Source organism: Perissodus microlepis, chromosome 10 (assembly GCF_051167445.1).
Source record: "Perissodus microlepis isolate ML-2025 ecotype Zambia chromosome 10, ASM5116744v1, whole genome shotgun sequence".
Lineage (NCBI taxonomy): Eukaryota > Metazoa > Chordata > Actinopteri > Cichliformes > Cichlidae > Perissodus > Perissodus microlepis.
In genome coordinates this window covers 10,039,584-10,052,577 of record NC_140470.1, presented here as the reverse complement: position 1 = coordinate 10,052,577, position 12,994 = coordinate 10,039,584, and the positions used below count along the sequence as shown (strand labels likewise).

General features: G+C 40.2%; 1 protein-coding gene across 2 annotated transcripts in view; it reads right to left on the bottom strand.

Annotated features, from left to right (window-relative positions):
- The window catches only part of gabra3 (gamma-aminobutyric acid type A receptor subunit alpha3), a 108,015-nt gene that overhangs the window by 23,889 nt on the left and 71,132 nt on the right, over positions 1 to 12,994 (bottom strand). For both annotated transcript variants that reach the window (XM_084941838.1, XM_084941839.1), the window contains exon 5: positions 4,015 to 4,235. In XM_084941838.1, the coding sequence (XP_084797964.1) occupies positions 4,015 to 4,235 (221 nt within the window). The remainder of the gene's footprint in view (positions 1 to 4,014; positions 4,236 to 12,994) is intronic.

Below are 12,994 nucleotides of genomic sequence, written 5' to 3'. Positions count from 1 at the left end.
CTCACAAATTAATATTAGTGAGGGACAGAGAAATGCCGAAGAAGAAGCAAGGAGGTTGAGTTAAAATGAGGTGAACTTTAATGAGTGACAAATGCTTTCACAAAAAATAACCGCAGCAGCGCTGGCAGACAATACCAGCTCCCTAAATTCAGAAATAATGACGCAATCCTGCAGAGCCGAGGCCTTCATAGCATTTGTCAGTTCAGATCCTGTAGACGTGCTGATTAAATGGATTTAAGCAGTTGTTTAGTGAGGAATGTCAATCAAAGCGGGGAGCTATGGTGACGCACTGTGCACTAAACTTCCCGTGAGACAGATTTATATTCTAAAGCCTAATACCTGTGCAGTATGTGGAAATTTAAGGTATCAGTCTCTCCTTGGGAGTGTTTTCCAGTACCTCTAATAACACAGCAATATTTTCATGCAGATCCCCTTCAACTAATCACCCAAAGCTTAAGATAGATGAAAGGTAGCCCTAAAATTGAGAAAGTTCTTTGCCAGTGCTTTCAAAAATACATTCCATATTAAGTTTATGATATGAGTTTTATGATAGAGTCAGTAAAAGTAGGGATGGTCTAAAGAATACTTTGCAGTTTTTCATTAGGGCTTGGCAAGATATCAATATATTTGACAGAATTTTATATAAGAAATGACATTATTGATGCTGTACATTGAGCGTGCAGATTTTCACCTACATGCATTTTAGCGGTGCAAAACAGTTAATCTCTCTCGCCGACTGCTCACACATTAGAATTCCAGATCTTAGTGTTTTTACTTTTTTGGCTCAACTCTGCAATGATAGAGGGGGATGCATATGTAAATTTGCATGAACTAAGTGTTTATTTTCTTTATTCAGGCAGTAAAGATGGTTCACAACATTTGGATTTATGTAATAACACTATTTTACTTGAACTATTCAGTTCATTTCCATTTTATTTATATAGCACCAAATCACAACAGCAGTCGCCTCAGGGTGCTTTACATTCTTAAGTTAAGACCCTTTAATAATATAGAGAAAACCCCAACGATCAAATAACCACATTTGAACATGCACTTGGCGACAGTGGGAAGGAAAAACTCCCTTTTAACAGGAAGGAGGGGTAGCCATGTGCTACAATCATTTGGGGATGATGGGAGGACAAAAAGCACACTGTGGAACTATGGTTTTAATGCTAATATTATATAATGTAATAATGTTAAGGTCTCTAATGTATAATAGTGTTAATAATATTAAAGTATGCCATACCCCCCCCCCCCCCCCCAAGCATTGCAATGGGAAATACAGAATTCCAAAGAACGAGTTTTATTTGCTGGTGTTTATTTTAGCTCCATAATACAGCTAAGCTGGTTCCAAAAATGGTTTTGGGCCTCTAAGGATTATCAAGGATGCCAAGGATTATCATACTTAATCATGCAACTTTTTCATCATCTTACAATACATTTCCCTGCTTATTTAAACATGTTAGTCCTTGTAATACTACATCAGAGCTCAGGGATCTTTGTTGGCCTTGGCAGAACCGCCACAGCATCAGATTTACTCATGTGGGAGCACAAAATGATTTTTTCACCATTTCATTTTCAGTACATAATGGTATTCAGTGACTATGACTGTCTTGCTGATGCTATTTACAGTGTACTTTACGCATGACATACACACAATGACACTCCTTTGATCAAGTGAGTATTATTCACTCGGCTGTCTGCGTGTGATACATATATGGGCCAGACTGGCTGCAAGTCAGTTATCTGACTCACAGACAGGTAAAAAGCACAATTTTATTCCTAAGATGTTGATTTTCACCCTAGTGCCACCACGGTGTTTGCATTCATGCTTTTAAATAAAATGTCTCTTTAGCTATTGAATTTGCTGATATATACACATCATCTTGTAAAAGCTAAACTAGGTTCTCTCATAATCCTCTAACTTTTCTTTGGAATCCGGGACTATAGTTTCCAATTTTCTTTCTATCAAATGTTCATGTTCTAACTGAAAAAAATATGACAAACATTCAGATTTCATTTGATGAAGGATGAGAATTTTGTAAATTCTCAACTTAAAAAATGTTTTCAATGATTCAATATTGACTATTATTGCTGCAGCTGTTGATACATTTAATACTTGATTAATTAACTACTCATTTTAAGTCTTTTTCAGGGTTTCCAGTAGTTACATTTCTCTGTACAACTCAACAGCAACCTCCTAGGCTTGGAAATTAAGCAAACCTGGAAGCGTCAGCAACTACTGTTCCTCTAATAGCCAGTTGAGGCAAGCTGGGAAAGTGAGTCAATAGACTGCCATGTTCAAATATCTGTATATAATGATTAGAGCATATGTATGTAAATATGCCTCTATGTACCCTTAACATTGGGCCAATCTGAATGAACTTTGCATGGACATTGTGATGCATACAGTAACTTCCAGTAACTTCTATATGATCTTTAAAAAACCCATTTATTATAAATCAAAACTAAGTTTTTAAAAATGTTTTAATATTGGCGACAGAATTTTGCTTGACTTGACTATATAAAAATAAAAAATAGAGGATGATGAATTTGAAAAACCATTACAGGCCTGGCAAAAACTGCCCACAGGCTGGAGTTTTGTTTTCCAACAAAACAACATTAAGAAGCATTTTTACAGACTGATACAGAAAATGGCTTTGATCTTTATGGATAGTTTTCCTTTTCATATGGTGGGTCAATTTTGTTTGAACTTACCCATCTACATAAACTACTGGTCAAAAGTTTTAGAACACCCCATTTTTTTCAGTTATTTATTGTGATTCAAGTTGTTTAAGTCCAATGCACAGCTTGAAATGGTACAAAGGTAAGTGCTCAGATTTAAAAAATAAGGTTCAACAGCTTCAAGCACAGCTTAATTGTGGTAACAACTCTCAGTTTTAACTGTGAAGAGAAGACTTCAAGCTGCAAGTTTGACAGGACGAGTTGCAGAAAGAAAGCCATTGCTAAGACATCAGAATAAGACAAAGAGGCTTGCCTGGGGCATGAAACACCACCACTGGACTACTGAAGACTAGAAGAAGGTACTATGGACTGATGACTCAAAATTTGAAATCTTCGCTTCATCACGCAGTATCTCAGTATGCCATCAAGCAGATGAAAGGACGGTTCCACAGTGTGTGGCATCAACTGTCAGACATGGAGGAGGTGGTGTGATGGTCTGGGGCTGTTTTCCTGGATCCAGGGTCGGTGACTTGTACAGAGTGAGAGGCACCCTAAACTAAAACAGCTACCACAGAATTCTGCAGTACATGCAATACCCACTGGTTGCACCTAGTTGGTCAGGGGTTCATCCTACAGCCAGATAGTCCAAAACATAAGTCCAATATATACCAGAACTACCTCAGGAAAAAAAGAACAAGATGGTAAGCTTGAAAACATGGAGTGGCCACCACAGTCTCCAGACTTAAACCTCAGTGAGATCGTTTGGGATGAACTGGACAGAAGAGTGAAAGCAGAGCAACCTTCAAGTGCCACACATTTATGGGAACTTCTGCAACAGATATGGGAAGAACTTTCTGAAAAACATTTGATGTCTATTGTAGAAAGAATGCCAAGGGTGTGTTCAGCTGTTATATCTGTCAAAGGTGGCTACTTTGATGAGTCAAAAATTAGAAAAATTGGGGTGTTCTTAAACTTTTTACTGGTAGTGTATAATACTACTACTACTACTACTAATAATAATAATAGTGTATTTGAGGCTTAATGATAGGAGAGGAATGCTGTCACAGTCAACTGTATCCCAAGCTTTCTAGCATAAGCTTATAAGGAAGCGAGTCACCCTTTCATACATATGGAGAACTTCTGGCTGTAAAAAGTGCTGAGTGCCAGTGGGTGAAATCTTTTATTATGCTTTCTTTTTTCTTTTAGGAATGTCAAAATAAGGATGCTCTCATGCCAAATTAAGACGGTTAATATATCTACTAAACAGCACCTGCAGATTTTTTTTCAAGTGATGGTGTTGACCTCCAAATCACCACAAAAAAGGCTCACCTCATTGTGTATAGAAGCGTGCCGTTGTCGACTAGTCGTAGCAGTTTGTTAGGAGTTGTCATGTTGTGGGCTACAGATTTCTTTCCGTTGTGGAAAAAAGTATCAGGAGTCCAGATCTTACTGGCCAGGAGGTTGTTGAGGGGTAAAACCTGCATGGGCCCGTCGAACTTCAGCCGCTCATCCCTCCAACTCTGGCGAAAGAAGACATCGATGGTGTACTCCTGATGGGAAGAGAGTTTGAAGAAATAGTTAGCAAGGTAACAATTCACAAAACTGGGAACATGGCTCTCATTCAAGCCTTACAATGCTCTTATTTGTGAAAGCATACAAAAAAAAGGCTACACGATGTTAAGTTGAGCCACTTTTTTTGTTCTTTTATTTCCACTTTTGCTTTTCCTGCTTTAATGAGTCAAAGTGCGTTTCCTTTTTTGTGTGACACGATTACTGCTCCGTTAACAATGTTGTGTTTCTCTCACACTTAAGGTGTTGGAGCCTCAGCGAGAAAGCTTGTAGAACATCTGTTTCATGTTTTATTAATGTGCGACACAGTATTTCTGCATCGTCACCAACACACGAAAGACCAAACAAACTAAAACAAATGCGGGAAGTAGCTGTTCAAAATAAATTTATTTCACATTATCCATTCAATGGGTCTTGGTGTCCTAGCAACTGCTTTTCCTCGCCAGCTCTGTACAGCGGCTTTGCAGACAGAGAGCTGAAGCTTCAACAGAGTGAGATGTGGGGAAGCTATGCCACAACAGTGCGCAACAAAGGCACGGTCCACGTGTTGCTAGCCATTTTTGAGCTTTTTGCTTGTTCGCTGAAACAGCTCAGGTACCGTGAACTGTAACTGGCTGCCCCCCTGAGTGACACCTTGATTAAGTCATTTCCCATTGGTTTTAACAACAGGATCCCTTCATGCTCAGTGGGAGAGGGTGTGCAGCTTCCATTCAACACAGCAACAGGTCTCCTCTAAACAGCACAGGATGGACGTCTGTTAATTGATGCGATTGACCTCCTAAAGGCCTGCAAACTTGCAATGCTATACAATAATTACATCGCATCTGTCCTCACAGCAGTGCTCTAAATAAAGCCCACAGAGAGCTTCACCGACTGATAAAAGCCAGAATGTGACTAACGTGCGCAACCCTCAATCACTTTATTTCATCTTTGCCCCATTTATTAATTAACTGCAGTCTCTGGTTCTTTTTTTTTTTACACCTACTAAAGAGTTCAAAAAGTAATTTGTGTACTGTTTTTCCCATTAATTATGTCAGACTGATTCCTTTATGCATTAAGTTCTCAGTGCTGTCATCAAAGGACTCTCCAGGTCACAAAAAAGACTAATGACCAAACACATGTGGACAGTAGGGCAACCATGACACTGATTTATTGTTCTGTCCTGTGCATGTTTAACAAAAACTTTCCTGCACAGTCTAAGAAAGTTTGCTCTATCCTGGCATACAAAAAAGGAACCCTAGTAAAACATTTAAATCCCCATCGCCAAGGTTATCCTTTTGTTATGCATGTTAATCACGTCTTTATGAGATGCCAAATCAGGCCTCAATTAGTGTAAAACATGCAGTGATGTAAACTGACAATAGTGAGCTTGGCCCAGCTGGGGTGAAGCCATCATTTGTTTGTTTCCTTTGGACAGAACCTTGTGTAAACACGGGGAATTAATTTGAAGACTGAAAGACAGAAGTGAGGAAAAGTATAGTAAATCTCCACAAGGCCAAATGGCACAAACCATTCAGATGCCAGCTGGTGTTCCTCCAGGGACTGAGTGATTGATTTCTCCTTGACAGAGGAGACAGAGCGGAGCTTCTACCCAACAGTGGCTGTCAAATATCTTTTTTTTACAGCAGTCAGAATCATGAATAGATTAACTATGGCAAACAACTCTAATTTAAAGAACCCCTTTAAACACATGACACCAGTATTGCAACTGCATTCATTATTTGTCTTCACATAATACACAGACCATTTTTACAAGATTGCTGGCATCTTGCCTTTATTAGAAAGATGAATATTTGGGGTGATTGATGTGCCCTGGATGGATTCAAAGTGAAAGGTGCAGATGCTCTGTCTTTCTTACCCAGACAGCCCACAAATAAGTACAAATTCCATAACTGTAAAAACATATTTGCTAAGGATGTATGTTTATTGCTGCAGTTAAAAAACCAATGACATCATAAAAGTGGCAACTGGATCTAGACTACAAGAAAATTTGTGGAGCATGCTGAGCTGTAAATTAAATCATTTGATTGGGCTCTGATAAAAAAAAAAAAAGTAAAGATTTGCATTTTATGGGTTGAAAATTCTTCAACAGGATGTATAAGCTCAAATTAAAACAAAAAGGTGCCTTTAAATGTTTTGTGGACATGTATATATAACCTGTGAAGGACTGCTGACCTGTACAGGGTGTACTCTCATCTGTTCACTATCAGCTGAGACTGAATCTATTTCCCTGGAATCCTAGTTGGATATTCAGTTTTGAAAATGAGCAGATGAAGGGTCACCTTGTAAAGCTAGTGCTGACATAAAGTCAGCAGCTTGAGACCAATCAGAGGTGGGCGGTCCACTTCCTTCAGCTGCCCACCCTTCAGTGGCAGGTCTGTGAAACGGCGCTCATTTTCAATTAATCCTCAAGGCTCCCGATTCACAGGAGTGATGTTTGGAGCTATAGTTTAAACTTGGACTTCTGATGTCTGTAGAAGCATCACTGTACATTAACCCTAGACATTAACCCTAACCTAGACTTTTACATGACTTGGCAAAGGTAGCAGCTGGCAGGATGGGCTCCTTGACTCATTTTACTCCTCTCTTGGTCTTGCATTGACTAAACGATAAAAAATGTCCCTGTTTTTGACATTATTGGTGATATAGCAACAACTCTAATCGATAGAGATGTAGTTTTCCGCAACAACCAATTTTTAGCCCACTGTTTGCGAGCAGATCTATTAAAAAATTCTAAAACAATTTGCATGAAACTGTTACTTTTGGAGTTGACTGAAATTTGGGTTCATGAATTTTCAGTAGGATTAATTACCGCAGCAACACAGGAAAAAATGGGAGACATTCTCTTGATGACATACTTCTGGAAGCAGGAACTCAGTTCAGGTATGATGTGGAGGGAATAGTCAGCCTTTGTGCGGGTGTGCAGTCTTGGACTGTTGTTTTTTTGTAATTTAGCAGTGGGGTGAAGTTACAGTTTAATTACTATAGAAAGTAATTATCTAAGGCTACCCTTATTATAGTCATTACTTAATGTGAAAAAGAACTAAAGAAAGGTACTTCACAACAAAATACCGTAAATGACTGCTATAATCAATATTAGAATAACAATTAAACTAAGACTAAAGTAAACTAAGATGAGCTCACTGGCCACTTCACTGAATGCCCCTTTTCCTTCAGAATTGCCTTATTTCTTCATGCCATAAATCCACAAGGTGATAGAAACATTCCTCAGAGATTTTGGCTGCAGATGTGCCAGCTGCATGTTTGCAACCCATGATGTGAATCTCTTGTTCCACTAAATCCCACAGGTGCTACTGGATATAAATCTGATGGTCATTTAAGTAAAATAAACTTAATATCGCGTTGAAGAAACCAATCTGAGATGATCCGAGCTTTGTCATATGGTGGGTTATCCTGCTGGGATAATGCGCCTTTATCAATGTGGTCATAAAGGAACGGACAACACCAATACTCAGGTGGGCTGTGGTGTTTAAATGATGCTGATTTGGTACTAAACACCCAAAAGGTGGCAGGAAAATGTTCCACACAACATTACATCACCAACAGCCTGAATCATTGATACAAGGCAAGATGGATCCATGCTTTCTTGCTGTTTATACCAAACCGCTTCAGGTGCCATTTATGGTCCTTATACACACACAATACGGTAATATTACGTTGAAGCACAGTGCGTATTACTACGCGAGGCTCCTCGGTAGCCGTAATGCTCCGACAATCCATCAAGCGGTGCAGCTCCGTAGCGCTGTCAACTTTTGAGAAAATGAAAGGATTTTAGGCTGTGCAGCCCCTCTGGGCTGCATGGCGTTAGCGTGGTTAGCTCGTTAACACGTTGACGCCGCCCAGCCCCACGCACGGGGCGACGCGCAGTAACTCGTTAACGGAGCTTTGCCGTGTTCATCTTGTCGCTGCCTGCAGGTGAAGCTATGGGGGAGGAGGGGGAGATGTGTTCAGTGAAGGAGAGGCGAGGCGGAGTAACGTTGCGTAGAGACAAAAGTGGACGAAAGAGAGGCAACCTTGTGGCTCCACAACTATAATTATAACGTATATATCGATATAAAGGATATGGTCACATCTTATATCTCGTATAAAAATATATCGATATTTTTAAAAAACTCGATATATCGCCCAGCCCTAGCCATGAGTACCACTCACAGAGAGTTGGGGAATGGCTGCAATCACAGCATTGTAAGATGGCGAAAGATGTACCCTTAGGCCCCCTCCTCGATTCAGAGATGGTCTTTCCCTTTTCACGTAAATGGCCTCCTTGACTCCACGCTCAAACCAGCGATTTTTCCCTGTCCAGGATGTGTACATCCTCATCCTTGAAAGAGTGTCCACTAGCCTGTAGGTGTAAATACAGGGAGTGCAGAATTATTAGGCAAGTTGTATTTTTGAGGAATAATTTTATTATTGAACAACAACCATGTTCTCAATGAACCCAAAAAACTCATTAATATCAAAGCTGAATGTTTTTGGAAGTAGTTTTTAGTTTGTTTGTAGTTTTAGCTATTTTAGGGGGATATCTGTGTGTGCAGGTGACTATTACTGTGCATAATTATTAGGCAACTTAACAAAAAACAAATATATACCCATTTCAATTATTTATTTTTACCAGTGAAACCAATATAACATCTCCACATTCACAAATATACATTTCTGACATTCAAAAACAAAACAAAAACAAATCAGCGACCAATATAGCCACCTTTCTTTGCAAGGACACTCAAAAGCCTGCCATCCATGGATTCTGTCAGTGTTTTGATCTGTTCACCATCAACATTGCGTGCAGCAGCAACCACAGCCTCCCAGACACTGTTCAGAGAGGTGTACTGTTTTCCCTCCTTGTAAATCTCACATTTGATGATGGACCACAGGTTCTCAATGGGGTTCAGATCAGGTGAACAAGGAGGCCATGTCATTAGTTTTTCTTCTTTTATACCCTTTCTTGCCAGCCACGCTGTGGAGTACTTGGACGCGTGTGATGGAGCATTGTCCTGCATGTAAATCATGTTTTTCTTGAAGGATGCAGACTTCTTCCTGTACCACTGCTTGAAGAAGGTGTCTTCCAGAAACTGGCAGTAGGACTGGGAGTTGAGCTTGACTCCATCCTCAACCCGAAAAGGCCCCACAAGCTCATCTTTGATGATACCAGCCCAAACCAGTACTCCACCTCCACCTTGCTGGTGTCTGAGTCGGACTGGAGCTCTCTGCCCTTTACCAATCCAGCCACGGGCCCATCCATCTGGCCCATCAAGACTCACTCTCATGTCATCAGTCCATAAAACCTTAGAAAAATCAGTCTTGAGATATTTCTTGGCCCAGTCTTGACGTTTCAGCTTGTGTGTCTTGTTCAGTGGTGGTCGTCTTTCAGCCTTTCTTACCTTGGCCATGTCTCTGAGTATTGCACACCTTGTGCTTTTGGGCACTCCAGTGATGTTGCAGCTCTGAAATATGGCCAAACTGGTGGCAAGTGGCATCTTGGCAGCTGCACGCTTGACTTTTCTCAGTTCATGGGCAGTTATTTTGCGCCTTGGTTTTTCCACACGCTTCTTGCGACCCTGTTGACTATTTTGAATGAAACGCTTGATTGTGCGATGATCACGCTTCAGAAGCTTTGCAATTTTGAGATTGCTGCATCCCTCTGCAAGATATCTCACTATTTTTGACTTTTCTGAGCCTTTCAAGTCCTTCTTTTGACCCATTTTGCCAAAGGAAAGGAAGTTGCCTAATAATTATGCACACCTGATATAGGGTGTTGATGTCATTAGACCACACCCCTTCTCATTACAGAGATGCACATCACCTAATATGCTTAATTGGTAGTAGGCTTTCAAGCCTATACAGCTTGGAGTAAGACAACATGCATGAAGTGGATGATGTGGACAAAATACTCATTTGCCTAATAATTCTGCACTCCCTGTAGACTGCAGAGTCCTGGCCTGACGAGGTAGCTCTTCTGTGTTGTGCCACCCGCTTCGCCAGAGGTTGTTTGGTTTCCCCGATGTATAAATCCTGGCAATCCTCCTGGCACTTAACAGCGTACACTATTTTACTCTGTTTGTGTCGGGGGACCCGATCCTTGGGGTGGACCAATTTTTGGCGCAGCGTGTTTTGGGGTTTAAAACCCACAGAGACCCGGTGTTTCGAAAAAATGCATCTCAACTGTTCCGATACTCCTGACACATATGGGATCACTACAGGTTTTGGCTTGGGCAGCGGTTGTCCTTCTCTCCTGGATCGGCTGGAGCTCTCTTTAGGTGCCTTTCCAGCTTTGACAAAAGTCCAGCTGGGATAACCACATTTACTCAGGGCCTTTTTGATGTGCTGTTCTTCTGCCTCCCTGGCCACTGTGTCAGTGGGGATGGTGTTCGCTCTGTGTTGTAGCGTCCTGATGACACCCAGTTTGTGCTCCAGTGGATGATGAGTTTCTCCCAGAAAACGCTACGTCCAGATGAACAGAATCAACTTTTGGAGATTTATACCAAATTCTAACTGTATCATATGAATGTCACAAGACTCAGACTCATCAGAAAAAATCAAGACTCGTCATGCTTTTCAAATCTTCTATTGCCCAATTTTGGTGAGACTCGCAAATATAGTTTCCTGTTCTTAGTATACACAAGTGGCAACTGGTGTGGTCTTCTGCTGCTGTAACATATTAGCTTCTGCATACCTTGGTTGTAAAGACTAGTTATTTGAGTTAATTTTGCCAGCTAAAACAACCATTCTCCTCTGACCTCTCGAATCAGCAAGGTGTTTTTGCACAGAGAATTGACACTTAATGGATATTTTCTCTTTTTCAGACCATTTTCTGTAAACCCTATAGACAGTATATGTGGGAAAATTGTAGCACATCATCAGTTTCTGAAATTTTCAGTTTAGCCCATATGGCACCAACGACCATGTCACATTCAAAGTCACTTAAATACCGTTTCCTCCCCATTCAGATGCTTGGTTTGAACTTCCGAACGTCGTCTTGACCATGTGTACATGCCTAAATGCACTTTTACTGCCATGTGAATGGCTAATTATATTTGCATTAAAGAGAAGTTGGACAGGTGGACCCAAAAAAAGTGGCCAGTGAGTGTATTTTATGAAAGGATTCAGTCACAGTTACAAAGTCACAAATTATCTTTCAAGCCCTTAGTTGTTTCGAGAAGCAGCAATTTTCAGCTACGGAGCTTTGATGAAGCCTCTGTACCCTCGCTGCTCACCAAAGATAGCAACGAACTGGGATGGACAGATAGATTAGACAGACATTTTTCTCACATGTTGTGAAAGGACCACAATGTGGCTAAACGGCGAGAAAATCTGGACTTTGATCTGATAAACACAGCGATGACTCCAAATAAATGCTAATAATGACTTTTGAGTTAGATGTGTAAGTACAAGCAGTTTCCATTTGATTTTTTTCTCACTATATCATCAACAGATTTATCACCAGCTGCAGACGTTTGATAATAAATGTCCTCTTTTAATGGGCTTAGATGTAAATTAAATTTCTCCTAAACTGCCTGACTCTAAGACCATAAAAAAAATGAAATTTCATGAAGTGAAAGCTTCAAAGGGCACAGCTGAGGTTATGTCTGTTTCACCATCTAGTGAGAAGGTTTACTGGGGAAATCAGATAAGGTTTCATTTTATTTGTTGCGTATAAAGAACACAGTGCATTATGGGAACAATTCTTAATAAAATCGAGCATATTTGTGTTCATGTTTTTTCTGCCTTGGGTACTGCAGAACCAAATGAACTAAAATGAATTAGGTAAAACCAAATCTCTGCCACAACTAAATGGGTCTCTAATGTTTTCAAGTTGGGTTTAATGGCTGAGAAATTTCAGTAGATACTGAAGGGCTCACCACTGCAGTAAAAAAAATAATTCACATTAGTGAATTATGGAATGAAAGGAAATTAGGAAAATATGAACAGTTGTTGAGGTAGGATGTACACGAGACTGGGCTAAATGAGTCTAGATGTTAAAAAACGAGATCGGGTGTCTGGATCTCTGGTAATGGCAGGAAGGTTGTGTCTAATATCTGATAGAATATTAATGCAGTCTTTTATCACGAATTAATGAGTTCATTAAATTCTAAACATTTAATTATTACATCCTCTTGTAATAATGTCACTACGGCTTTGTTTTAAATTGTTTCTTTTCTTTTTTTTTCCGTTTCAATGAGTTGTTTTTATCAAACGAAATCAGTTTTTAGCCAAAGCAACCTGAACAAGCTGTTTATGCCAGAAAATTTCCACTCGGTAACCCGTGCTACTGTTATTCGTGGCTACAACTGGAGACATTTTTTCTTTAGATTAGCAGACTGGTTTGACAGGTTTGATTTAGTGCCTCTGACAAGATAGCATATTGTGCACAAGCGCCGTTTCCCCAATTTACTGTGCAGAAATGGTATGCGTGGTACACAATATGTCATCATGTCTTGTTTTTGACAGTGCACAGCAGCCCAGAGATAAGATACTGGTTCGCTGGTGTGGTAATGATACAGAATTAACACAGCTTTTGGGCCCAATTCTTCTCTTCTGTGAGCATCGTGTCGATCAGTCAGAGGCTTGATTAATAATTACAATTTCGCCTTTCTCTCTCCTCTTGCCAATTATTCTGTCTCACTTGGATTCTTGTTTGCTGTTCACCTTTCCCTGCTGAGAGTAGAACCTGCGTGAGACTTGCATTGAGCTGTGAATCCCATACCAACTCCAATTATTG